Source organism: Blennius ocellaris (assembly GCF_963422515.1).
Source record: "Blennius ocellaris genome assembly, chromosome: 11".
In the NCBI taxonomy this organism is placed as follows: domain Eukaryota; kingdom Metazoa; phylum Chordata; class Actinopteri; order Blenniiformes; family Blenniidae; genus Blennius; species Blennius ocellaris.
In genome coordinates, this window is record NC_137660.1 from 24,345,466 (window position 1) to 24,370,899 (window position 25,434).

The 25,434-nt window shown below is 41.9% G+C and overlaps 1 protein-coding gene across 2 annotated transcripts; it reads right to left on the bottom strand.

The window, feature by feature from the left end:
- elmo3 (engulfment and cell motility 3) lies at window positions 1-23,605 on the bottom strand. Of its 2 annotated transcripts, none has more exons than XM_080505146.1 (21): window positions 23,397-23,605; window positions 17,741-17,849; window positions 14,799-14,839; window positions 13,701-13,773; window positions 12,118-12,168; window positions 11,662-11,831; window positions 11,249-11,348; window positions 10,978-11,129; window positions 10,531-10,609; window positions 9,368-9,418; window positions 9,162-9,284; window positions 8,318-8,440; window positions 7,734-7,838; window positions 7,499-7,607; window positions 7,273-7,409; window positions 3,187-3,350; window positions 1,930-2,042; window positions 1,736-1,840; window positions 1,550-1,629; window positions 1,244-1,324; window positions 1-1,151 (listed from the first exon to the last, which is right to left on the bottom strand). In XM_080505146.1, the coding sequence occupies exons 2-21, from the start codon at window positions 17,816-17,818 to the stop codon at window positions 939-941; spliced, it is 2,148 nt and encodes a 715-aa protein (XP_080361272.1). In that variant the 5' UTR covers window positions 17,819-17,849; window positions 23,397-23,605; the 3' UTR covers window positions 1-938. The 2 variants fall into 2 exon arrangements, with proteins under 2 accessions (XP_080361272.1, XP_080361271.1); XM_080505145.1 differs by having other exon boundaries at window positions 17,741-17,852.
- Window positions 23,606-25,434: the final 1,829 nt, after the last annotated feature.

Sequence of the window (25,434 nt, forward strand, 5' to 3'; positions counted from 1 at the left end):
TCACCAAAAGCACATGACTCCGAGTGATTATCATCAGAGGTTTACGTGTCAGAAAAACACTGCAGTGAAAAGTGGTGACTGTGCTGAAATGAAACAATCCAATGACACAAGAGGCAGAAAACGTTCTTTTTTTTTTTTTTTCCCCCAACTATCGACTCATGTCAGTTCTTGAGTAGCAGCTTTGAGTGTCACCACACTTTACTGGGTTGGTTCATAGCATGTAACCCTAACCCATTGCACTGGAATAAGTACCATGTTTAAAAGCATCTGTTTTAAAATGGGGAAAACTGAAGTGGCCGTAAAAGCGTTTCTGGATTTTACAAATTAAAATTATCGAACTGTTGTGACAAAGGCACAGATTGACATGCAGAGATGCACGAAAAAAACAAACAAAAAAAATCAACGCTTTTATACCGTCTCTGCGGCAAAGTGTGTAAAAGTCCAACGCTGGAAGCAGACGGCATTTCGGTCAATGCAAGCGATAAATTAACATGTACCACTTGAACGAAAAGCGACGCAAGAACTGAACATTGGCCTCATACTGGGAAACTCCTGCCATCAGTGATAACTTTATGTATATTTAAAAACATAAAATGATTATATATGACATTTAAGGGACCATTACTGGAGTGGTCGTGTTTTAAAAAGGTGAGTACCTGTTGTTTCTAAAGCTGTGTGGGTGTTGATTCCTCCATCTCGGTATAGGGAGGAATAAAAAGAAGGCAGATCATCAGAGTCTGTAGCACATCCCCATCAACAACCACTGAAGTAGTTTAAGTCACGTGTCACAGAAAGCAAAAAAAACACACAAAAAAAACCTCAGGTCAGAGTTATAAATCTGTGTTACACAAAATAAGTGCATGAATGCACAGGTCGGCTTCCACCACACACACACACACACACACACACACGTATTTACACAATCTCTCACACACACACTACTGCTCGGTTTGGCTAAAGTCGTAGCAGAAGTTGTAGTTGCTGGGCGGCTTGGGGACGACCGGGGCGCTGTCGGGGATGGTGACGTTCTCCAGGTCCAGGAGGCGGAGTTTGATCTCCATGGACAGGAGGATCTCCAGCTCGCTGCGCATGGATTCGCTGCTCATCTCCCGGCCGAGCAGGACGCTGAGTCCGTCCGTCCACAGGCAGAACTGTCACACAAAGAGAGGAAGGCTTGTGAGCGTTTGCTTTGTGGCCGCTCGGCGTGACGCACGCGGAGGAGGAGGGCGGCGGTCGGACTCACGTCGGTTCTGGAGGGGGCGATGAAGTTCAGGCTGTACTCCTCTACGTCGTAGGTGATGCTAAACGCCAGATCCAGCACCTCCTGCCACGGGAACACATGTGAGACTTCCCTTTGTGGCATTAACTTTGTTTCAACTTATGAGAGAGAAACTTGTATTTACAGTAATCGATTTACAGTTTTTGATACATTAATGGAAAAAATTGAGACTAAAAATGTGACTTTTTTTTTTTTCTTTTCACCACAAGCCGGCCTCAGAGGAGGATGAACATGACCGTGATCTAATAAAGATAAAGGAAAGCAGCTGACCTTGTTCTGCTTGCCCTTGTTCTCCTTCATGTGAGGGCAGTCTTTTCCTGTTAGCAAGCTTTTGATATCCGCCACTGGAACTGAAAGAGGAGGCGTAGCGCACAAAGGAAAACATGTTAGCGTCACACAGGAACAATACGGTTCCGTTTCGCCCGTTACGGCTGTATAAGTTCGGCTTCAACGCACTCTTCTCCTGCAGCGTTTCTATCGGTGGGTTTTCCATGTCTTCCTCCACGTCGCCATAGTGAAGCATTTTGTGATTGGGCGACAAGCGACAGTACCACAGTTTATCTGGGGACACATGTAATGAAACGACGTCAGGGTTGAACCCAGCAAACCACAAGTCGACTGGCTTCAAAGTGTGTCGTCGGTCTCCTCACCCTGCCGGCGTCGGCTGCTGATCTTTCTGAACTTGGTTCCCTGACACAGCCTGTTGAGCCTCTGCTGGCGGATCAGCTCCAGCAGCTCCGGCTTCAGACGTTCCTTGAGCTCACTGGAAGCGAATACACACATTCGACAGTAACGCTGTAGAAATGCCTCGTCACGTGATGCTAACTTTGTTGTAAAAGATACAAAACTTTAGACAATATTGAAACGATTTCGTTGCAAGACGTCTTATTTCATTTTGAAGGTTGATTACTTGCAATGGAGAAATAGTCCAACAAACACAAATTTCCCTTATTTTTCTGTGCAGTTCAGTTTTTAGTCTCTCAGTCGCAGCTGGACCTGCATGGCCGAGTCACTCATGTGACGGCAGCTCACGGTTACACTGAGTGTTTGGTGACACAATAAACAACAGACCACCGCTGCTTCCATGCGGGTGGAAACTACGTGAAGTTGTTCATCGGGTAGCCGGTTGTTGTGTTTCAGCACCAAAATTTACAAAGCCATCGGATTGAATCAGATTGTCAAAATGACCCGAGTGGTTCGGCCAGTTTTTAACTTTACAGCAGCAACAACCCGACGGTAGCAATGTTAGTAATGTAGTGGCTGAAATATCAATGCCAATGTGTACGGCGTGCGAGGTTTCTATATGTTTCCCGGCACAATGGTGCCTTAAAACTGACTGAAGGATCTCTGTGGACCGTGTGGTCAGTGGTTATTGGGAAACACTCAGGAAAACACTTAAAGATCTGGAGATTAAGGTTAAGATTCTTCATTAATTGTCTGAATTGACCAGTGTTTGAATGGTGCTCTATAAATAAATGTGCCTTGCCTTGCATAACACAGCAAACCAAATGCTCCACATACGCCACTAGTTTGAGCTTCACAGGCTCCCAAAGTGAACTATGCAAACGCAAGTGACTTTTTCCAGTTAAATGCAGGCAGCGCTGCATGCACGGCAGTTTCACGGGCCTCGTACAGGAAGGCATGTGAAAGGTCTGGGAGTAGGTAACTAACAACTATCATGTGGTTTTGCACAACATAAAATACAAACAAAAACTTTCAGATCAAGAAAACAGCCAGGTCAGCAGATACTTAACCGAACATAAGACGTTAAAGCTCAAATTTCATGGCACCGGAAAAGCAGCTTCCTTACAGTCACTTTGACCTCATGTATGTGTTTCACTAAAAAGTGTGTTATTATCTGTATTCACTTTGCGGGTAGTAGAAGAGGGACTTTATATCACACTCACAGCACGGGTGGAGCGAGCGTCTCCTCCTGGTGCAGACGCTCGGTCTGCCGCAGTTTGAGGATCTCGCTGTAGTTGAGGGCATTCACTTTGTTCTTGAAGAGCTCCAAGGAGGTGGGCTTACTGGACAGCGTCCTGGTGATCTGCTCCCTCACCACCTGCATCACCTGGAAGACGGAGACGGGATAGAAAGTGTGAGAGATATCGGGAACGGCTGCTGGGGTGAGTGTCGACTCTGGCTTTGTTCATTTTGGTTCATTATCACTTGTTTTACAGATACCTTCAGATCTATTACTCTCCATAGAACATATCTTGTGAGGGATTGGTGGTTTCAATAAATGTACTGTAAATATAAAATATGTTTATATTGTAATCTCAATTTGTCAATGAAATTTTAATTGAATAATTAATAGTGCCGCCTTCCCTTGATACTGTATTTACATGTTCATTATGTTTCACTCAGGAATAAGTTATTTGTTCTGCATTCGAGTTCCGAACTTGTAATGACATTGCAAAGTGCTGTAAAAACTACAGTGTTCATAATATCAGCACCGTTAGATATTTCACACTCGCCGGCAACGTCCACATCACAAACCAGCCATGCAGAAGGATCAGTGAGGGGCCATGTTGGCAATTATTGGGTTTGTATTGACTCTAGATTTAAAATAAAACATATGTGTGTTTAAATTGTTGCATCATTGAGTCTTCTGCATGGCTTGTTGGAGCTCGTCTCATGCAGAGAGGCAGGAGGTCGATCCGGAGCCGCCCGGAAACAGGAGCTCGGCACACTTTGTCAAATCTGTGCAGTTGTTTGTGGACTAAACTCAACGCTTCCCTCGGTGGAAAATCTATAAAAAAAAAAAAAAATCTATAGCGTTGCAAAACTGATCCGACACGTATTTGTTCTGCTGCTGCTGCTGCTTGCCACAGACACACTGCTGACCCAGATCATTCCTGATCACATCCAATCTGACTGATTGAGCACAATCAGGAAATGATTCAGTCATCTCTACACACCAGTATTGGCCTGTGTACAAATAAAAAAAACCCAAATGAAGTCATGAGGAAACCATGTTATTGGATCTCTTTATTTTAATTAACAACAAATAATAGTTGTAATTTTTGAGAGGATTCCTTTTTGTAGCATTTCTTAGAAACATTGGAGTGTTTGTCCTCTTTGCTTGAGAAAAGTCCAAAGAAAAGTATATAAATAGCCTATGTACTTTAAAAATATGAATAAATGTGAAAAACTGTTTGAATATACTGTACAGCATTTCTTCCTAAACACCTAATAATTGTAGTTTGAAACATTTTTAACAAGAATTGGGAAACTTTGCAGAGTTATGCCACTTTGCAGGACAGAAATATCCCTCAACGACACTTTACATGCGAGTTTACGATTGAAAATGATAATCAAAAGGTTTTTTTTCCCTGTATTGTTGCTGCTGAGCCTGTTCATCTGGCAGCAGTGGTAAAAGCAGACACTGAAATCCAGACCGGTCATTCTATACTGTGTGAACACGCAGAGACACAAAACAATTGACTACAGTTTTACACTGCCATTCCCTGCAGCCAAAATTACTTTACTGTCCGGCGACTTTCCACACGACACGAGTCAGGGAGAGCCTCTTCACTTCGTCACAACTTTACAAAGCAAAAAGACAATTCCAAAAAACAATCTTACCTCCATTTTTACTCGTTAACATCCAATTTCTTTCCACAAATATCTCAATTATAGCTTCAATTTCCACTTGAGTGCAGCAAAGAGTGAAAGTGAGAGAAAGAGAGAGACGCAGAAATCACCTACATGACAGCAAAGGCGCAGCCTTTTGACTGTTTTGTAAACAGACACCCTGATACTTCTCACGCACATGCCCACACCACCACCGCTGCCCCCACCCCCCCCCCCCCCCCCCCCACACTGTCACTTCACTCAACGGGCCAATCGGAGTGATGACTGGCAGCTGTCTTTATTCCCCTCAAATCCCTGCAACACAAGCAGTGGGGGGGGGGGGTGTACAGATCCACGCAAACACACTCACGTGACTTACAGGGGGACTTCTGCGAAGCGAGATTTCTCATATGTACAAATGTCTAAGTAAGACTAAATGTGTGTGTTTGTCACGTGCCGGCGCCAGTACATCTCCCTGTTCTCGAGTTTCCTCCCTCTCATATTGTTTCCAGAGGTTTTTACGTCCCCCCCCCCCCCCCCCCAACTCCCCGTTGTTGTGCAATTACTGCTGATGCCCCGGCGGCGCTTTGTTTTCCTCCCGTTTCCTTCTCCCTCCATTTCTGCCGCTCACCACGCTTCTCTTTGTCCAGCTAATGCCCCTTTGTGCTCACCCCAAAGCACCATGGGTAGCAGGGGCCATGAGTTGAACACAAAAGGCCGGTCTGGCGCTCGGGACAGCGGCCTGCTCCCGAGAGGTCGACAGGTCGCCGAGCTTTACGACCGTCGGGAGGGCGATTTGTGGGCCAGCGGGTGGTGGAGTGTGTTGTGGCAACGTGGATCAGGACAAAGGCTTAACTACTCTCTCTCTCGGATAGCCGAGCGATCAATCCTTCCTCCGGACAGGAGCGCCTTTCTGACGGCATAATCTGAAGTTCTCCATGTTTTTTTTTTTTAATCTTCCAGATTGGCACTTCCTTTACTTCTATTCTTTGAACTATTTAATCTTCTCTTATCTTTAAATGTTGTGTGAACGTTCAAATTCAACGGGTGGATATTTTTTACTTAGCTACCGTTTGTACCATGCCTGTATTGATACTCAGAGGGAGCAGCTACATATAACTTAATTTAAGAATATGTGACGCATAATGGCAGTAAAGCCATTTAACTCACTGCCAGTAAATGACATGAAGGTAAACCTCAATAATACAAACTTTCTCCAGTACAATGTAGCGTTCCCTTTGTTAAAATTTTATATCCAACACCCGTAAAAGTGCATATAAAAGGAAGCTCAATTTCAACTTTACTTAGGATTCATGATCCTATACTAACCGTCAAACAAGAGGCTATAATGTCACACTCATCCCTGGTTAGTCCCAGACCAAAAACAGTCCTGTGCAGTGCAACAGCGGCAGGATAAAAGCCAGAGGGAAACATTTTAGGACACAAACGAGCCTAAATACTGCATGAGAAACACAATGATGCCGTAAGCGGAACGGTCCCAGAGAATCAACTCCTGCAGAGCAATCAATGCACAATCGCATTAATTTAGCCCCTTTGTGACGAACAGCTGGACGTAAATTTGTGCTTGCAAAAATAACCAACAAAAAAGAAAAACAAGGTGTAATCAGTGGTTATGCCACTTTTTTCCAAATATACCTAAACTTTTGGCATCTTGCAGTTTGTCCATGTTGTTCTGTTCTTAACGGTACTGAGAGGAGCTCGTTTAACGTGTCACATACTGGTGGATCTTGGTACTGTAGAAGGCCGCTGATACCACGAGTATCTGAGCACAAAGCCGTATTTCTCTGCTTTCTGTTACATATCCGAGATAACATTAATGATCCTAGAGTTACACTTAAATGGATTCATTTTCAAACGAAGCTCGTTTTACTTTCTTATCCACACATATGACTGTATCTTGTACAAAATGTATATTACAAACATCTGCATTCAGTTGTTTGGCTATTAAGGGGTACTGTTGTAGAATAAATGGGATGCATTTAATGATAATGGTTAAAAAAAAACAGGTGCATCTGATTACATTTGACTACATTTTCTTTCCTGAAGTAAAACAGTGAACTTTGAATATATTTCAGGTTTATTAAATTGAAATAATGCCAGGCACTTTTTTGAGGAAAAAAAAAATTCTTCTACTAATAACTAAAATATAGTATTTGAAAAATATTTCAAAAATTATAACCAAACACTTGGAACTCTTTTTGTTTTTATGTTGTTAACACAAACTCACAGAACAATTCACTTCATAATGATATTATATTGTCGTTGGATACACTCATACACTCAAATACTGAAACAAAGTCCGAATTGATGATGCAGTATGTAATAGAATTAAATTAAAACACCCTCCTTTATGACGGAACATAACCAGTGGCGTGCTGCATGACAGGCAGTCGTACCTTGTCGAAGTCCTCCTGCGTGGCTCTCATTTCCTTCCACGTTTTGTTGAGCAGCTGAATACAGACGCAGAAGAGCTCCTCCAGCAGCCGGTCCTGACTAAAGAAGATGGGGTGGTAGTCCGACCCAGTTTCTGAGGCTGTTGGCAGAAGGATGGAGGAAGTTATGAAGTCTAAAAGGAAGAAGAGATAGTACAGAGAGTTGGCAGTTCTTGGGAGGTCAACTTACGGGGCTCGCCAATACGAAGGATTTCACAGAGAATGAGCGTGAGCTGGATGCTGCTTCTGGCGAACGGGCACTCGTGTTTGTCCTCTCTGCTGCTGTTCTCCAGGACAAACTGAAGCACAAAGTAGCTTTAATATAGCATGTTTTTAAGAAAAGCTAAACGTAAGCCTTGAGAAATATATCAACCCTTCATAATAAGAGTCTTTGCATTGGCAGAATAAATGCAAATGATGCTCACCCTGCTGTAGGCGTCAGGATACCGCATTGCAAAATAATTCATGGTATCCAAAGCTAAAAGACCAGGAGGCGTTCGCACCAGGTCCTGACCAGGGTTACTATTGTTCTGAAAGAAAAGGATGATAAACAGAGGAATATAAACCTAGAAGTCTGAAGTGGTGTTTTGTTATAGTCATAACAATATGACCACTGTGGTGGTGAGGCCAGTTACATGGAGTGTTAGAAGGACAAAATTGGGCAAACATAAAAAAAAGGTTGACTAAAGACAAATATTGAAGTGTAGATGATTGGATCAGCTCCAAAACTGGTTCATGGGCCACAGAAGCTTGCATCCAAAGTCCAGGGAAGAAAAAGTTGCGACTATCCGACAGTCAAGGCCCATTAATAAGGGAGATCTCACAGAGGTCCGAACCTCCCAGCTTGCCAACATGTTGGTGTCAGATACCACAGCACACCTTCAGGAGACGAGTGGAGTTCATGCTTCAACAAATCTAATTTGGCCAGGAAATGGGGACCAACGCACTATGAGGCAGGTGGTCACAATGTTGTGACTGACCTGTATCCACTCTCACGGCAAACACTTACAGAAAATCCCAATTTCTTGAACTCTTTGGCGCAGAGCGAGCGTCGTCTCTCGTGACTCAGGCTGTTCTCGCTTTCCGTCTCAAACGCGGCCTGACGCAGACTGTGAAGGACGTCCCGCTGTTCCTGCAGCGGCGAGAGTGCAATATTCAACGGACGCTTGTTCGCGTTAACTTTTGCTTGGAAACCCGTTTCATGCATTTAACAGGTCTTATCTATACCAAATACGGCAATCAATCTACACACTGTCTCATGCTCATACTGCTAAATTGATGGTTGATTGGTTTCAGAACAGTAACATTTCACATTTCAAATAGCTCTTTGAAACATGACAGGTTTATATCAGGGTATAAAATATAAAATACTTGCATTCGGATTAAAATTAGACACACATTTAGTCCTCTTAATGGAATTACTTGCCATAATTCTGATAAATCCATACATGTATACACAAATGGTTCAATACACAAAAAGTGCATCACAAAACATTTGAATATTATTGAAAAGTTACTTTTGCATTGCATTGCATTTGCTATTATGGACTCAGGTTAAAAAAACCCCAACAACAATCACATTTTCTAATATATTTACAAATTGCATTTTTGATTAGCAGTATTTATGCAGTTAAATTATAAAAAGAGACTAAAAAGAAAGGAATTGCTAGTTTGGGTTTTGTTTTATCTTTTGAGATTCACCTGTAGATGCATGGAGCCCAAACGCTACAGTCCTCAGAGTAAAAAGGGGAAACGGTACATGCTAATTATTCGTAAGTTTTAGCTAATCTAATGATTAAATCAATATCTTTTCCATGGGTGATCAGTTAAAAAGTCGTGGCGTTTGTGCTCACCTGGTTATAGGAGTCCAGAGGCGTTCTCATGCGGGGCTCCAGGTGATTGAGGCTGACTGACTGCAGGACATACAGGTAATGGGCCATCTCGTCTTGGACTGAACCAGAACTGTGGATGATGTTCTGCAACAAACGCACATCGTCATTCGACGGTCCACAGTGCTGACTGCTGTAAAAAGTGATTCTTCAAATTGGGATAAATGTACCTTATAGATGTACTGACGGACATTGTTCTTGTTCAGGAACGCAAACATGACCTTCAAAACAGACGATAGAGAAGTGAAGTGTCAGTGGGCTTGCAGTGGCATGTTTCCAACACGGGGTGGCGATAGAGTGTCAGCAACTGATCAGTGGGGGCAGGAAATAGGGGGTGGGCGTGTGAGACTTTGATCTCTGGGGACAGAGTCACTACTTACTGGCACGGGTAACTCTGAGTCAGCTGCATATTGTTCATGAGAAAAAAACGTCGATAAGAAGGGCGGATTTGTTGACCTGGCGTAAAAGTGAGGGAGTGTGTGTGAGTGAGAAAGCGTCGGAGAGAAAGGAGACGGTGGGGTGAATGAGGGAACTGTTTCTGTACAATGAGAGAGGAGCAGGGAAAGAACAGGAACAGAGGGGCAGAAAGACTCGTCTGTCTGCGGAGCAGCCGAGATGCGCAGACAGAATAATGGCAGAGACGGGTCGCTTTCAGCCGTCCCGAGGGAGAAGTGGTGCCTCCGGGACTTTGACTCGAACGCACAATAACACCCATCATCCTTCACCGCAGGGGGCATCTGCGTCGCCATAACCGAAGGAGATCCAAGTTTGACTTCGGATCATAACGTCACCATACTGACAAACACAACTATGAGAAATGTTTACGGTCTTTAAAAAAAAATACAATGAAAATGCTGTACAGAAGCATTTATAAACAAACCATGGCACTTGTACTTTTCATGAGGAAGATATCTTACCTTGATCACCACTGGAGCACTTTTATGCCTTTTTTTTTTTTTTAATACGTTTTTGCTTCTTCCCGTGTTCAAGTTTCTGAACGTAAATAAATCTATTGATGCTATGAAGCTGAACGGAATAACTCAAAGCAGACCCTGGATGCACAGACAGCACTTTTTTTTAGCTGGGTTGAAGTTCTTTTTTTATTTTGCTGGAATTTCTTACATTACAACCCCCACCTGAAACAGTTCAGGGATTTATTGAAAAAATCTAAACCATCAGCTTAAGTTGACTTTGCATGGCCTTAGGCTTTTAATGTCTGGTAGTAAGAAACACTCCTGATACTGATTAAATACCAGCCTCGCTCGCTGCTTGGGAGTTTGGAAAAGAGGAAGATGAGGTAAGTGTGTTGGAGAGTAAGAGGCTGCAGGAGCACCTGTCGGTCCGAGTCCCCGGCTGTTTGGAGTAGGGCCATGAGTAGAGCCATGGCTTTCGTCTGGATCTGCTGATTGGTCCTGCAAAACATTAAAAAAACATAATTGGGTTAAAGAAAAGAAGAAAACAGGAAAAGACAGAAATAATGACATAGTACAACCCTTTCTGTTCTCTCATCACTAAGTTACACTTAACTGTAAAATCTCAGAGTGATAAATAGCAGCAGGCAGTTTACATATTTTTAAACTTCCTGTTACTGAAAGTTGACACTCGTTAACCTGCTGCCGTTTTATAGCCCCGGGGTTACTCTGCCAGAGCCTCATTCACCTTTACAGAGCAGCAGATCATGTCATACTGTATAGTATAAAAGCGGGAAATATGTACTTAATGATGCTGCATTAAAAGCACATTTTACTCCATTCAATAAATATTCAATGACTTTACTTACACCTGGAGGTGAGCAATAAGCCTCTCCATGGTGACTTCATGTTTGACCGTCATAAACAGGCTGTTGCTGCTCAGCACCATGTTCTCCAGGATGTCCAGAGACACCTGCTGTATCGACGCGTCGGTCGGCTTCGCGTTGACGAAGCTCGCAATCTTAAAGGACAGAAAGAGAGAGAGAGAGAGAGAGAGAGACATGGCGGGATGTGTGAGTGACAATCCAGCCTTAGTTTAAGTGGACAATCGAGAGAGAGAGAGAGCGGCGCATAATGGACCTTCTTGATGAAGACGGACGAAAGGTTCTCCCACGAAACGATCCCATGATCCATCAGCTCCATGAAAGCCGTCAGCGTGTGTGTCATGATTACATTACTCCTGAAAGACGAGATAAGAGGGGCACATTTACAGATAGAACTCAGATATCCATGCCCAAACATAAGTCTATTAAAGCATCATAGAAGTTGGATGGATGGTTTGAACGTCACAATTTTCAGCTTATTTCTTTCAGTTTTTGACCATATGAATACTCAGTCACATGTGTGTGTGGGCATAACTCGTGTTCTAGCATTATTACATAAGTTTAATACACAGACAACAAGTAGGAACTTGTTCTGTGTTCAAAGCTCAACAAAACCAAATATCCTATAAAAAAAAACCCAAACAAACAAACAAACTATGGAGTACTAACTCCTTAGAGTCCTCGACAATTTTGACGAGTAAAAGGTGTCCGTCTCGGCTGATGAACTCCTGCGCGAAGGTCACGTCTGTGGAAACGGTGGCGAGCTCCTTCAGCGAATCGCAGCGCACGCCTGAGTCGGCGCTCTGGATGCCCTTGAACAAGTCCTCCGCACAGCGACCCTGGAGTTTATCAACATAGGCGTGGGAAAAGAAGGAAAAAACACAAAAAGACAGACACATACTCGTAAACTATAACAAAAATGTGTTTTTTGTTTTGGGTTTTTTTCCTCTCTCCAGGATTTGCATCTGTAGTGACAGTCCCCTCGCAGGCTTCTGCCGGTTTCTCTATAATTTGCCACGCACAGAATGCAAATAAAGGAGGGAGACAGTAACTGAGAGGCTAAAAATGGGAAGAATGTGAGAAAAGGGAGGTGAGGGAGGAAAGGAGGCTGGGAGGCAGACTCACCGGTGCCTTGGTCAGACGGAGAATGCAGCCGTTTTTAATGTCCAGGCGATTCTGCGACACAGAAGAGGAAGAAGCCTCAAAAACTGAGAACCAAAAAGCTCACAAACAAGGAGTGACACTCAGTCTGCAGTGAAGGAGGGAAGACCCTCAGAGATACGAGTCAGTCAGTCACTCGCACATAGAATAAACATAGTAAAATCTGCAAAAAGGCTCCTGCACATTTATTTATTCATTCCTCATATTTTAGATAAATAGTTCCTTTCTGTGTGTCACTTCCTATTGAGGGATCAATACAGTGTCTAACGAGTGGGACTGCAGCCCACCGTACATACAGATAAATCCAATAACACAAGTTTCGACGTTTCACTTTTGATCGTCACAATATCTTTAACGAAAAACAATCATGAGGTGCTTTAAGTGCAGACATTCGACTTTAATCACACAGTATCAAACTCCAAAGCTGAAGTTGTGGTTTTGTCCACATATTTTTGGAACCCACTTAAGTCCCATTTTTACAAGCGCACTTGCCTATAAACCAAACAGCTTTGACAATTATCACTTACAGCATAAGACATAGATGAGAGTTGATGAGTGTCAAGACTAAATCATATTGTGTCAGTCAAAACAAATCGATTTGATTTCACTGAATGTTATGATGTGAAATAAGTTCTTGGGAGTAAAATATTGTTTTAAGAAACACATGCTTAATTAATAGACCATTTGTTCCCTGAAAATAAAGCATGTGAACTACGTCAGGTCATTTCAAACATGTTTATGTGCCTGAATGCATCGAGTCCCGATTTGCTGATCAGATATTTCTATTTCTCAGTAGTTGACGGGGCCCAACTAACACTGCACTCAATGGCAACCTCCTAAAACCGCTATTGATTTTTGCCTCTTTCTCGCACTCTGAAAACAAATCCCACAGACATTTAGAAATACTTGAGAAGAAAACATTTGGCAATCAGCAGAGACGGAGCCTGCCAAGACGGTTTCGCTTTATTTGGACACAAAACAAGTCTGAGCGCTATTGTAAATCTGGTGCAATCAGTAAATAATCGGCATCATTGTCATCGTGCATGTAATCAGGCTAAATGCTCCGCGAGCTCAGCGAGGAGCTGCTCTGAAAATGAAACACGCGTCTCACTATAAACACGTAAACCATTCCTCTCTGAGCGACAGGAGAGTGAAAAGAGAAAGTATGCAAGCTTCACACGACAGCAGCTCCATCAAGAGGAGTCCTCATTCCAACAACCTTCTCTGCATTTGCACTAATCCTTTCTGCAGATCGGAGAGGGAGGAGGGCTCCCAGCAGCGATCACTGCCAAAGGCCACTTGTGGCAAAGAAGATGAGTGAAGTTCCACCTGCTCGTCCCCAAAGTCTCCGGCTTTGTCGGCCATTTTTCTTCCCCCACAGTGCAAACCTGAGATCCTCCCCGAGCCTGTCGTGATTCACTCATCCTGGAGATTCACGGCGTCTCGTGCAAAGAAACTTCTAACAGGACTTCATCGTGCCCTCAAGATGTGCTCAGACGTTTTACCCAGCTGATGCAATGACCGATCTGTGTTGAGACGTGACTGACCGATTCGGTGATGTACATCTGCACTCCATCGGCGTACTGCAGGGCGTAGTTATCAGGACCTGGGAGGTTCCAGCTGAACACACACACATATACACACACGCATAAACACACTTAAACCGATATAGCTACAATACCACAAACAGCTGAATAATAATGATAAACGCCACAGAAAGAGGAAGCTACGCAGTTCAATGACATTAACCATTTATCTGGCTAGTGACCTTATTTGGCAGTTTTCTCATTCTTCCTGTTTCTTCCATATTAATATTAATGAAATAGCATAAATGAGTAGTTGTGTTCGACACTAACATTTGACAGTACCGCTTTGGTAGAGTCGATTTGTAGAGTCGAATATGCACAACACTTCTTCTTTAATATGCTCCCATAATGGAAAAGAAAGTTGATTTGGTGAAAAACACATAAACCGGCAAGTCAACAGAAACATTTCTCGTCATTGATATTTTTAACCCAGACAAAAAGTGTGCGACATCCTACTGATGAAAATGTGCCGCAAATATAAAAACTAACACAGCAACAGTACAGACGCATCCAAAACAATGAAAATACAATGCAAAAGTGATTTTTTCACAAGAATTCAGTCTATATAAACCAGACAGCATAAATAGTATTTTTGATTTTTAAAAATAACTCGAAAATTAAAAATAATATAGCTAATACCTAAGTATCTAATAAAAAATATGAAAGGAAATGTATTCAATCAGATGCTTTTTGTATTTTTCCTCACCAGGAGCCATATGTATCACAATAAAAATGTAATATTTCAAAACATTTTAATTTTATACTTCAAATTTCAGTAGACATCACATGGGAAACCCGAGTGACATTTAAAAGTCTCTTTTCAAAATAATCTCGTGGAGCTCCATGGACAGGGAAAATGAGCATTATATATTACCGTTATTGAAGTCCAATAAGAAACTTACCCAGTTTAGAAATCTGATAAATGGTTTATGAGACTGTTTAATTTTAGTTACTTACTCAAGTCGAGAAAGTTTGAGAAAAACAAAGTCTTGAGCCTTCCCTGAATAACTTGTTGTGGTTGCAGTATTTCAGTAAGTCAAATGTTTAATTTTAACTTACCCATCACACACTTCCTTTATCACAGCAGACAGGGGTTTTTTCTGCAAAGACATAACACAACAGCACAAAGTCACACAGACACTGGTATAACCTTCCCATGCGCACAAATGTTAAAACTAGCACTGGGCGAAGATTACAATTACAAATTGTGATGAATTGCTTGAATTTGGAAAATTCAATTGCAAATTCATCCAGTGCATTGTGTCATTTTCTGCAATCTGAACAAAAAGTGCAAAGGCATCTGCTTTTGTACAATCAAAGCAGTTGGAAGTACGTCTTAGAAGTAGATAGTAATATATTAAGCTGCCCAGCCCTGATGAAAACACACACCTGTTTGCGGCGTGCATGTGGGTCACAACAACAACAAGACTCTACTATCAAGGCATTTTCTGTGTCAGTGAGCAGAAGTCTCGCATCCGTAATGACATGCTGTTATGGGATGGCGCTACCACAGTTATTTGCGCTGGCTGCAAAAAGCTTGTTTGCCGAGGAGAGGAAATCCTAGAGCTCCCCAACGCTTTCTGAACAATCTTACCCTCGATGCCCAGATCCCTCTTTGTACGCAAAATAAAAGCCAGACTGCTTCTGCGTCTGACTCTCGGCTATCCTGCCATTAGCGGTCGGCCCTGCGGTAGCCCAGTGAAAATGTCTTGGGGTTCTGTGGTACACCCCGAAGATAGTGTGTCATTAGTGGCGACCAACAGGGTCAACCAATCAGATGTGTCTAGTAGACATGTTTGTGCCAATGGGAAGTATCTTGTTTTGGGGGTTTTTTGGTGGGCTTTTTTTTCTATACTAACAGGACTGGCTGGGATTGAAAATGAAGCCATTTGGAGAAGAGCGCAGAGCTTTGAGACCGTTGATTCAGGGAGCAGATAAGTATTTGGCTCCTGTGTGGTTTGGAACTTTAAATTCTACCTCCGTCCATGCATTGATTACTGATATTAGTATGTTTACTGACTTTTACTGCCGTACTTGATATCCCTTGATGAGTCTGACAATGCATTTGAACAATACACTACATTTTAGTTGCAATAATACCAAAGCAAACTATGGATGAGGGTGCCATTTGATATCAAATCTAAAAGCGAAGTGCTAACTTCCACTGTGCAACGTTAGCCTGCTGCTGAAAACACCTGTAAAATCCATTTACTCTCCGTTAAGCCCCCCTGAAGTGATGAGCCATCCGTGGCTGTGATGACACACACGCACGCACGCACACAGAGAGCCTGGTTTTACCATTTAAACAACAACTCATGTGAAGTATCTTACACAATGAAGCACAACTTCCCCTAAGTTTCTGGGAAATGCATGGAAAACTTCCCGCATTATTATATCTGCTAAAAAAATTACGAAAGAGAACAGATTTTGAACACAGTCAGTAAACTAAAACAACAAAGTGCCTCACATTTTATAAACTTACTTGAGAGAAACCTAATTATAATCCAACTTTCATTCATTAGAGATCAATGTTTATTAACTAATAATGTAAAGACTGCCAGGACAGTAATAACTTTTTTCATTCTGAGTGTAATGAAGCCAATTAGGTAATAAGTTCCCAATGACCTAACAATATAGTAAAAACATAAATAAAAAATTAACGACAATTGAAAGAGAGCGTTGTAGAGGATGTACCTCAATGAATTAAAGTGATGACTATCCCATCCACTATACCTATTTCTCATAAGAATTTTGCACAAAACCTGCAAAAAGTGCCACTCTTTGTGCAATGCAATAACTTATGAGTAAATATTATTACGATAATGGATCAAAGACTTTATCACACTCTTGGAAAACTTTTGCATTACGGGCTTCATGACATTTAAAATCATACAGTTATTGGCAAGCATTACATTATCAGCACACTGAGGCAGCAAGGAAGTGAGCGCCAACATATTCTGCTGGCTCACACAGTGCTGTATCTTTTGACTTTCAGTGTGAACTGTTGGGAAGCGCTTGTGCACTTCGATGTTTCACGTGTTTCCTCAAGTGCACAATAATCTGTTGATTTATGATCATCAGCGGTTGTGGAACCGCCAATTGTGGTTTATGAGACTGACAATATGGCCGTCATGCAGACAGGAGAGTTTACAAGCGGCGTGACTTTCAACTCCAGCGTGCTTCGACACACTCGTGACCTTCATTAGATGTGTAAAACTTGTTCCACTCAGGAAAAAAAGTTTTGGTGTGTAGATGTTTTTCCTCATCCCAGTCCTGAGCTGTTTTCAAACCACAGAGCTCCTGGTCCAACGTCCATGCATTGGTGTCACTGACAATTAAAACATCTTGTAGTCATTTCCTCATAGACCAGCCTCACTCACTCATTTCTCCTTTATGAGTTATGTCTTTAATCTTATTTTCTTGTCTTTTCTTGATTGGTACTGATGTATGCATTAAGGTAGAGGTTTTGAATATTACTCCTAGAGGACCTCTCCGCTTCAGCACACCTCATGATGATTATGTTCTTTTCAAGCTCTGAGAACTTTTTTTCAAAGGTTAGAGAAGCGAGATTGTAGTCGGAAGTTAAAATCTCACAGCGACAGTAAGCCCATGAATAATAGTCTCGACCACCAGCAGCCCTGGTTGGCACTGCGGCAGACTGCTGCCACTCATATGTGTAGTTAAGGTTAACTTTGAATAAGATGGGTTAAAATAAGTACAAATAATTGCCCTATAGAGTCAAAAAGTATCTTAAACTGATGAATGACAATGATGAAGCCAAAACAAGCACCAGGACTCAAACAAAGTGCATTAGGAGGTCATATCTCACTTTTTAATCCTCCGTTGTTTAACTTGAAGTCAGTTTTGAAATCAATATTTCAGAACAATTATATCTTAATTAAACAGAGAGTCAGTTCCTTAAGTTTTTTTTTTTTACAGGTAGAAGCATTTCTTTGTGCTTTGTCATTGCTTACGAAACGGTGTGTATGAGTGTGTGTTACCTGGTCCAACTGTATGAGCTGGGGGTAGGCCCCAGGCATCTGGATGGCGATCTTCACGATGTCCTTCTGCTGCGGCATCTTGGCACCTCTGCACTCCACCGCTCTCTAGCTGCTGATGAAAAACACACATTGTCAACCAATGTCACGCACAAGAAATTCTGGGATTAATAAATCAAGCAGTACATGGTCGCCTCAAGTCAACAAGGCTTCTACTGGGAGATTCAGTGTAGAGTTTGCATGTTCTCCCATCTAAAGACATGGTTTTGAACATTGTGAATTTTCTCCCCGATGAATGACAGTCTCAATCATGGAATAAAGAGCAAACACTCAACCATTTTCTAAATGAAGTTTGCCTGTTGTGCCTATATGTGTTTCGTCTGTTCAGTCCAGCTTCATCAGTTTTCCTGAATGGATGGATGGATCTATTATTGGAGCTCAGACTGCATTTGTATCCAGGATTCCAGGAAGTGTGTAATAACTATCCACATGTCTCCATCTTTGCCTCCACCTATGACAGCTGGATTTTTTTTTTTTTTTTTTTAAATGGATTTTCTTCTTATGCCATGACAAAGATTTGGGTAGGTTAATCCCCACACTGCAATGCTACTCTGTGTTATCGCAGCTCTGCGGCTAAAGAGGTCAGATGAGAATGAGCCAGCCAGTCTTCAACTGACAGCAAAAAAAAAAAAAAAAGACCTGACGTGAACCTTGATAATGGACAAAAATGTTATAAGTATTACTATGCTGTTTTCATATAGTGTGATGGCCTTAAAGAAAACTAAGCATGCGGTCAGTTTCTCTCTACAGAGTGATTGTTTATTTCAAATAGTATTTCTCTAGTTTTGTGCAGCCTATTTGCACAAATACCGAAGTTTGATGTTGATGCACGTGCCAGTGGACAGTAGGGCTTTATCTGAATGGATAAATACAGGATACTGACATGGATGGATGGAAGGATGGATGGATGGATGGATTGATGGATGATCCCAAATTCCCCACGTAAACTACAATGTAATCAAGTAGAAGAAAAAATCTCCATGAAGTGAAAATAAAAACTGGCGAATGACTCTCCGCCGTCAATTCGACACTGTTGTTTTCACTATGACGCAGTGAAAACACAGCGTTCCCCTTTTTATTGGTATTCACGGCGCGCTGAGTAAAGTTGAGAGGGCTAAACGCCGTCTTTGCAGACAACTTCCAACACATGCACACTTCCGCCTCGGCCTTCAGACAGCATTCCCAGAGGACACAGAAGAAGCAGTTGTTGGTGTGCAACCCCCACCCCCCCCCCCACCCCCACCCCCTTCCTCCCCCGTCTATGACTCGCTCTCTCTCGCATGTGGAAACAATACAGTTAAATTGTCATGTACATTCATGAGCTCACGATGAAAGAAAGGAGATTGTTGCTTGGTGCCCGCTTGCGTACGGCGTGATTGGTACATCAGATACGAGCACTTTCAATCCCAAAGAGATGAGAAAACTCTCCCAAGTTCACGGCGTGCTTTAAAGCAACACTCCCACCACTGTCATAACAAGCACATGCCTTCGCTGTCCTCTCCCCTCCATCACCCTGAGAAAAATAAGACAATACACGCGTAATGCAGGAGAGGCTCATAACTGCAATTAAAAAAAGCAGACATGTTTAGGATGATGATTAATGTGAAATAGACTGAAAGTGAAATATGAAGCACTTCTGGTATATCGGTGCGGGTGCTGAAGGTCAATTTCCTCCGAACGCACGGTGAAAAGGTTTTATAGGCTTAATCTAAAGAGAGATTTTGTCGGAATGTGGGTTTATTCTGGGAGAGCTTATGAGTCAGCTCATTCAAGGGAAAAAGTCTAGGTGAAAGCACGTCACGTCTCTGAAACAACACAGACCGCCTGGGATTTTTTTTTTTTTTTTAAAGCTGTCTGAGCTGTACGATGATGAACCTGAAACTGAGTCCATGTGTCCTTCTGGCTGCACTACAAAGGGTGAACAATTTTCCTCAAGAGCTGGAAATCTGGACGTCGCTCCAAAGTCGGTGCGAAGCGGACACGTCGAAGCACATCGTACGTGTTGGACGACGATTCCTGAAATCGTGCGATACCAGGATCCGCGGAGTAACTCAGTCTGGTTTATACAGAAATGAAAGAGTGGAATAATGCTGTGAAGAACCGTTGTTGATGAGGTGTGCGTGGTACCACCCACACGTGCCTCTGCAGCGATTACTTTACAACCGAGGGTCTCAAAGTGTGAGACGATCACTGTGTTCCACACGTCGAGAAGTAATTCATAGTCGACCCGCCGGACTTTATCTTCTTTCACATTATAAGATATTATTATTAATACATATTTGGATACATGAGTAATAAACAAGCACAGCTATTCTTGTGCGAGCCGGAGGCTCCTAATTTGCAGACTTTAACTTGGGCCCCATTTACAATGTTTTCAAGCGAAAACACAAAACTGTTGTTGCATTTTGAGTGTCTGTTTCCATGACAACGGTGGTCAGAGCCACTGAATGTGCAACTTTTTGAAAACAGCTCCCGAGATCTTTTGCACATGCTCAGTAGGACAGTGAGGTCAACATTTGCCTCCAGGGTGTCACGACACCCAGTCCATATTCTCCTGGGACTTGGTAGAGTTACAGTAGAGAGTCACTGTAATAACAATCCAACTTTGTCGTCTGTCCATATGAATGTCTTTGTACTCAACGTCGTCGACGTTTATAGTTTCGTTTCAAACAGCCAATTTGATACGACATCAGCTACAAAGGCTCCCGTACTCCGAAGACCAATGCAGATGGCTCCATCCATGCCCAAGACACACAAAACCCATTTATGTTCACGGAGAAGGCTTTAATTGATCCGCAATACAAAAGAAACGTCCAGCCTGTATACACGTGTACATCACGCCTGTCAAGGTTTTAGGCCCAGCTTGATGTCTGCCATCTCCACATTGAATTTCAGACGCCACCTTACCACAGCTGTACAACAACATACAAGATCATCTGAAACAAGAAGTGTCCACGATTAGTTTCACTACAGACATCAGGAGCGGCAACATTTGCTGAGCCTCCATGCACACTGGATTGATTCACTTCAGGCAATTCACAGATAAACTGTGGAGGAGGATATACAGGGGAATAAACAAAGAGCAAATTCAATTCAACTTTATTTATATAGCACCACATACTACAGTCATTTCTTGGTGTTTTACCAGACAGAAACCCAACAAACTAATTTTCATAAAACCACTTTGCAGGTCATTATACCAAGTATCATTCATCCATTGACAAACACATGCAAACTAAGACAGAGAAACATTGATAGTGAGCCGTTGTGCCAGGTGCGAATCCTCCAGGTGGCGCAATATTGGGGGTTCAATTTGCAATGAAAGCTACTGTGGTTTCTCCCCACAGAACATAAAAGGTGGATTAAGTGTTCCAGAAGATGGATGAACCATAAAAAGACAAGTACTACGTAATAGCATAACTCTACCAGATGACTATATTAAGTTCATGAACAACTGTGAAATAGGTATTTGTCAAACAGAAGCAATTAAAAGTGACAGACCTGTAAGGGAAAAGGGTCCAACGTGAACTGCTCCGAGTTAACTTGTGCTGCTTTCATCAAGTCCATACATGCTGCAGCCCTTGTGCAACGCCGAACGGAGCTCCGCCTTCACACGCCTTAATCCTAAACTCATGCTTGAAGTCAAGTGCTCGCGACACAACACAACAGACACACTCTGCATAAAAGAAGTCAAACTTTCCAGTACGTTTCGCCGCTGCAACTGTCCCCCGAGAAAAACCTGCCGATCAGTAATAGCGTGTCGTTTTTCAGAGGACAGACGGGTGGTTTTCATCTCGGTTAACCACCACGTTGTGTCTGTACCTGTCTGTGCCTGCTCGCCATGTCCTCTGGATGAAGTACGTGGAAACTGAAAACCACACCTCCTGTGTGTGTCTGGCTGTAGTGAACACAGGCGAAGTTAATGCGTGCAGCATTTACACCCCAAGAGAGCAAAATAGGCAACAAATGATGTCGGCTGTTTTAATGGCAGTGGAAAATGCACAAGAGTAACCTTTTTTTTTTTTTTTTTAACAAATTTGGTCTATTAATGATAGAAAATGTACTGATGTTTGCAGAACTGAGAGATTAATAAAAAACATCTAATGACTCAATGATCAAACTTATTTTATCTTACTGATCAGCTGTAGTACCTAATTGTTGGAAAGACAATGAAAAACAATACAATGTTAAATATTTGATTTGCAATAATGTTGAGTATTGCAATCACAAAATTGGAAATACATAATTAAATATAGATGATAAATAAATATAGATACATAAGAAATAATTCATGTTTGGGTTTTTTTGCTCATGGGATTTGCAGACACGGTAGATTGAGGAGCAGTTAGTTATTTCTTTACCTTTGTTGCTTTTAGACATTTTTTTCCCCCTTGACTGTTGAATGCACAGTGAATGAAACAATAATATTTAGAAAAGCACATAGCAAATGCTGATATTGCAACAGCAGACACATCATGCAGCCCAAACTATGATAGAATATTATTTACAAAAATGTGAATTCTGGCTGGGTTTTTTTTCTTGTCTATGTCCATTACATAAAAATGCAGTGACACAGAAAACAGAAGAATGCTAAAATCAGCCGATCATATAATCAACTCTTTGTCACTGGCAGCCTCAATGACAAATAATATGTAAACACTAACACATTAGTGTTTACATTTCCAAATATGAATGCCAGGGTTATACACAGATCATCCACTTGTACTAGAAAGCACATAGGAGTAGAATATTAAACGATCCATATGACCATATGAGAATTTACCTGCAGAAGCGGTCAGTCAGTGTGTGTGTGTGTGCGTAGAACAAGTACATACAGGATGAGAAGTTGTAAGAATGTGTCAGTCAAACGTAATGTGCCTGGACTGTTTCCCATTGAGTCGTTCCCTCCGAAACAGATCAGTTGATCAGTGAAAAGAGACAAAGGGTGAAATAAAAGTTGACTCCATCCAGCAGCAGCTGTCACTGTCTCTGCTCCTCTGCCAGTACTTTGCTTCATTAAGCTTAAAACCACAAGCACGCCCACATCCTTTGTGTTGGTCTGCAGACCCAATGTGTGTGTCTAAAAGACCCCCTGGACTGACACACACACCCTCCCCTTCAGTGTGTGTGTGTGTGTGTGTGTGTGTGTGTGTGTGTGTGTGTGTGTGTAGTGGGAAGATCTCAGCTGCCTGAAATTCCTGACCTGACAGGAAAGAAAAAAAAACACACACACACACACACACACACACACACACACACACACACACACACACACTTGAGAGCTGAGATGATTCAGCTGGGATTTAATAGCAACCTACTCAAAACCATATGTCTTCCTAAAGTAATCGTGCATCTGGGCTATTGTGTATGATTATATAATTTTTTTTTGCACGGGAAGTGGAAACTTGCAAAAAGAAATGTGCATCTGCAAAGTTTTCCACTTCATTTAATTAGAATTAATTCCACAAATGCAAAGTTGAAAATAGCATGTAATTCTATCAGATCTCAGAGAAAGCGATCCAAACAATGTGTTCAAATACAAGCGATCAGTAGCAGTTTTCTTTTTCTTTTTTTTTTTTTAACCCTGATTTGTTCCTACCTGGTTTGAAAAGACAAGTCGAGGTTTTTACTGTCCTGCAGAAGCAGCCGGAGCGAGAAACATTTGCAGCTTCCGGGATGAGTTTAATCCGTCCAAAACGTCGTTTTATCCCTCAGAGAAACATCTGAGCTGTTTGAAAAAGCAGAGAAAAACTCCACACGGTAAGTTTTCGGGAGTGATTAGTTGACCTAAAAGTTCCGGGTTGGAGTCGTTTCTGTCGGGGGCTTGAGTCAAACTCAAAATGTTCACACAACTATTTCCCGTTTGACACCTTCAAAAGAAACCACTTCCGGTTCTCTGGTTAATCTCATTTTAAATTTCCATAGTTCAATTGTCTCTTTTTTTTAATTCGTTTACTCTTTAAAAACGTCATGAACAACTATTTTGTTGACTTGTTGGTATCACCTATGGCTGTTTGCTTTAGTGTGAAATACAAAATCTCGACATTCTGGAGCTGTTGATGTTGTTCTAACTTCCATCTTTCATACATTTACTCCACATGTCCAGCGGTTGAGTTTCTTATTCAAAGATTCCAGTTGCCCACAGCCGCCCCCTGCTGTTTCTCTTCTCTCCGAGCAGCAGGACTGTCAGGTTTCATGTAACTGCATTGGAGCACAGCAGGGGGGGGGCTTTACACTCTGGTTTTATGGGACTCCACTCCACCTTTTGTTGGCCTAAAAGTGTTCAAAGCGCTTTTTGCATAATAATTTTATTTTAATTGATTAATATTCACATGGATCTTCAAAACCGAGCAACGTCTTTTACCTCAGACCCATAAACGGACTAAACAGATCATTACAACTGAAATGAAAAGTGCACTATCTGAATTTTACATGTTCAGTTATTTTAAGCATTTCGCCTGGATGTCGTCAGGAAATGTGAAGAGGAAGAGATTAAAGGCAACATCAGGCCGATCCTTGAGGCCATGGAAATGTACTCATCGCAGCTGGCATACTTTCGGCTCTTAAACCTCTATGGCACGACTTTCTATTTAAGAAAGTACAAATACTTACTACTTGCATGTATTTTGATTCAAAATAAAGAATGTAATTAGGTATTTCCATTACACGAGCAGGCAGCTATATTCCTCACAAGTTCAGGTAGTAAATGTACTTGGTATGAATCTGTCCCTCTCCTCTGGAGGATTAATGTTAATTAATATTTTGCAGCCCTCCATAGATATGAGGCCGTGGCCCAGCCCGGCTTCACGCTTTGCTGAGCAGTGAAGTTTTAGGGATTAAACATCCTAATCACAGAATCTTCTTACCGTCATCTGTTTAGATTTGTGCACATTGTCGTGTTCCCACAAAGCTATTGTGTTTTCTTGACACGCAGAACATACCCCCCTCCCATGTAACAACGTCATAATTACTATTGGTTTATTATCGTATTCACTCAATCAAATTCGCAGCACAATATAACGATAGAAAGTAATCTTTAGCTGAGCCATCAAGTCAATTGAGTTCATTCTGCAGGCTATTTAACCTCAATTAATGTAGGTCAGTTTCCACCACTCATTTCAAAGATACAACTCATCCACCAGAGTACATAGTACAGTAGTCGACTATATATACAAGGAAGCTTTAGAGTTGTGATAAAACACAATCTGACCTCGCAAAGGAAACACTTATCAAACTAAAAAAATAATCTATGTAGACCTTAGTACTAAAGCACGTCTGATTTGAAAAAAAGTCAACAATTTTGTGGTATATATGGTACGGTATTTTCTCAAACTACTTTTTCTGTGCAACTACGTTCATTCAAGTTTCATACAAACATGTAATAAGGTAATTGTGCCACTTTTACAAGCTTGACAGACTGATCTGAAGTCCAATGAGTCCAGTGTGTCGTTCCTCCTCTTGTCCACCAGGTGGCAGCCAAATCACAACTTTCCAAAACTCAACAACCGAAGGCCATCCAACTTTTTTGATGAGCTCACGTGGTGAATTTTTCCAGTGATAAGCGAATCTGTCTCGTGAGTTTGATGAGCGTCCTTCGATTTCTGAAGGTTTTATTTAGAATTGGATCGTAAAGAAAA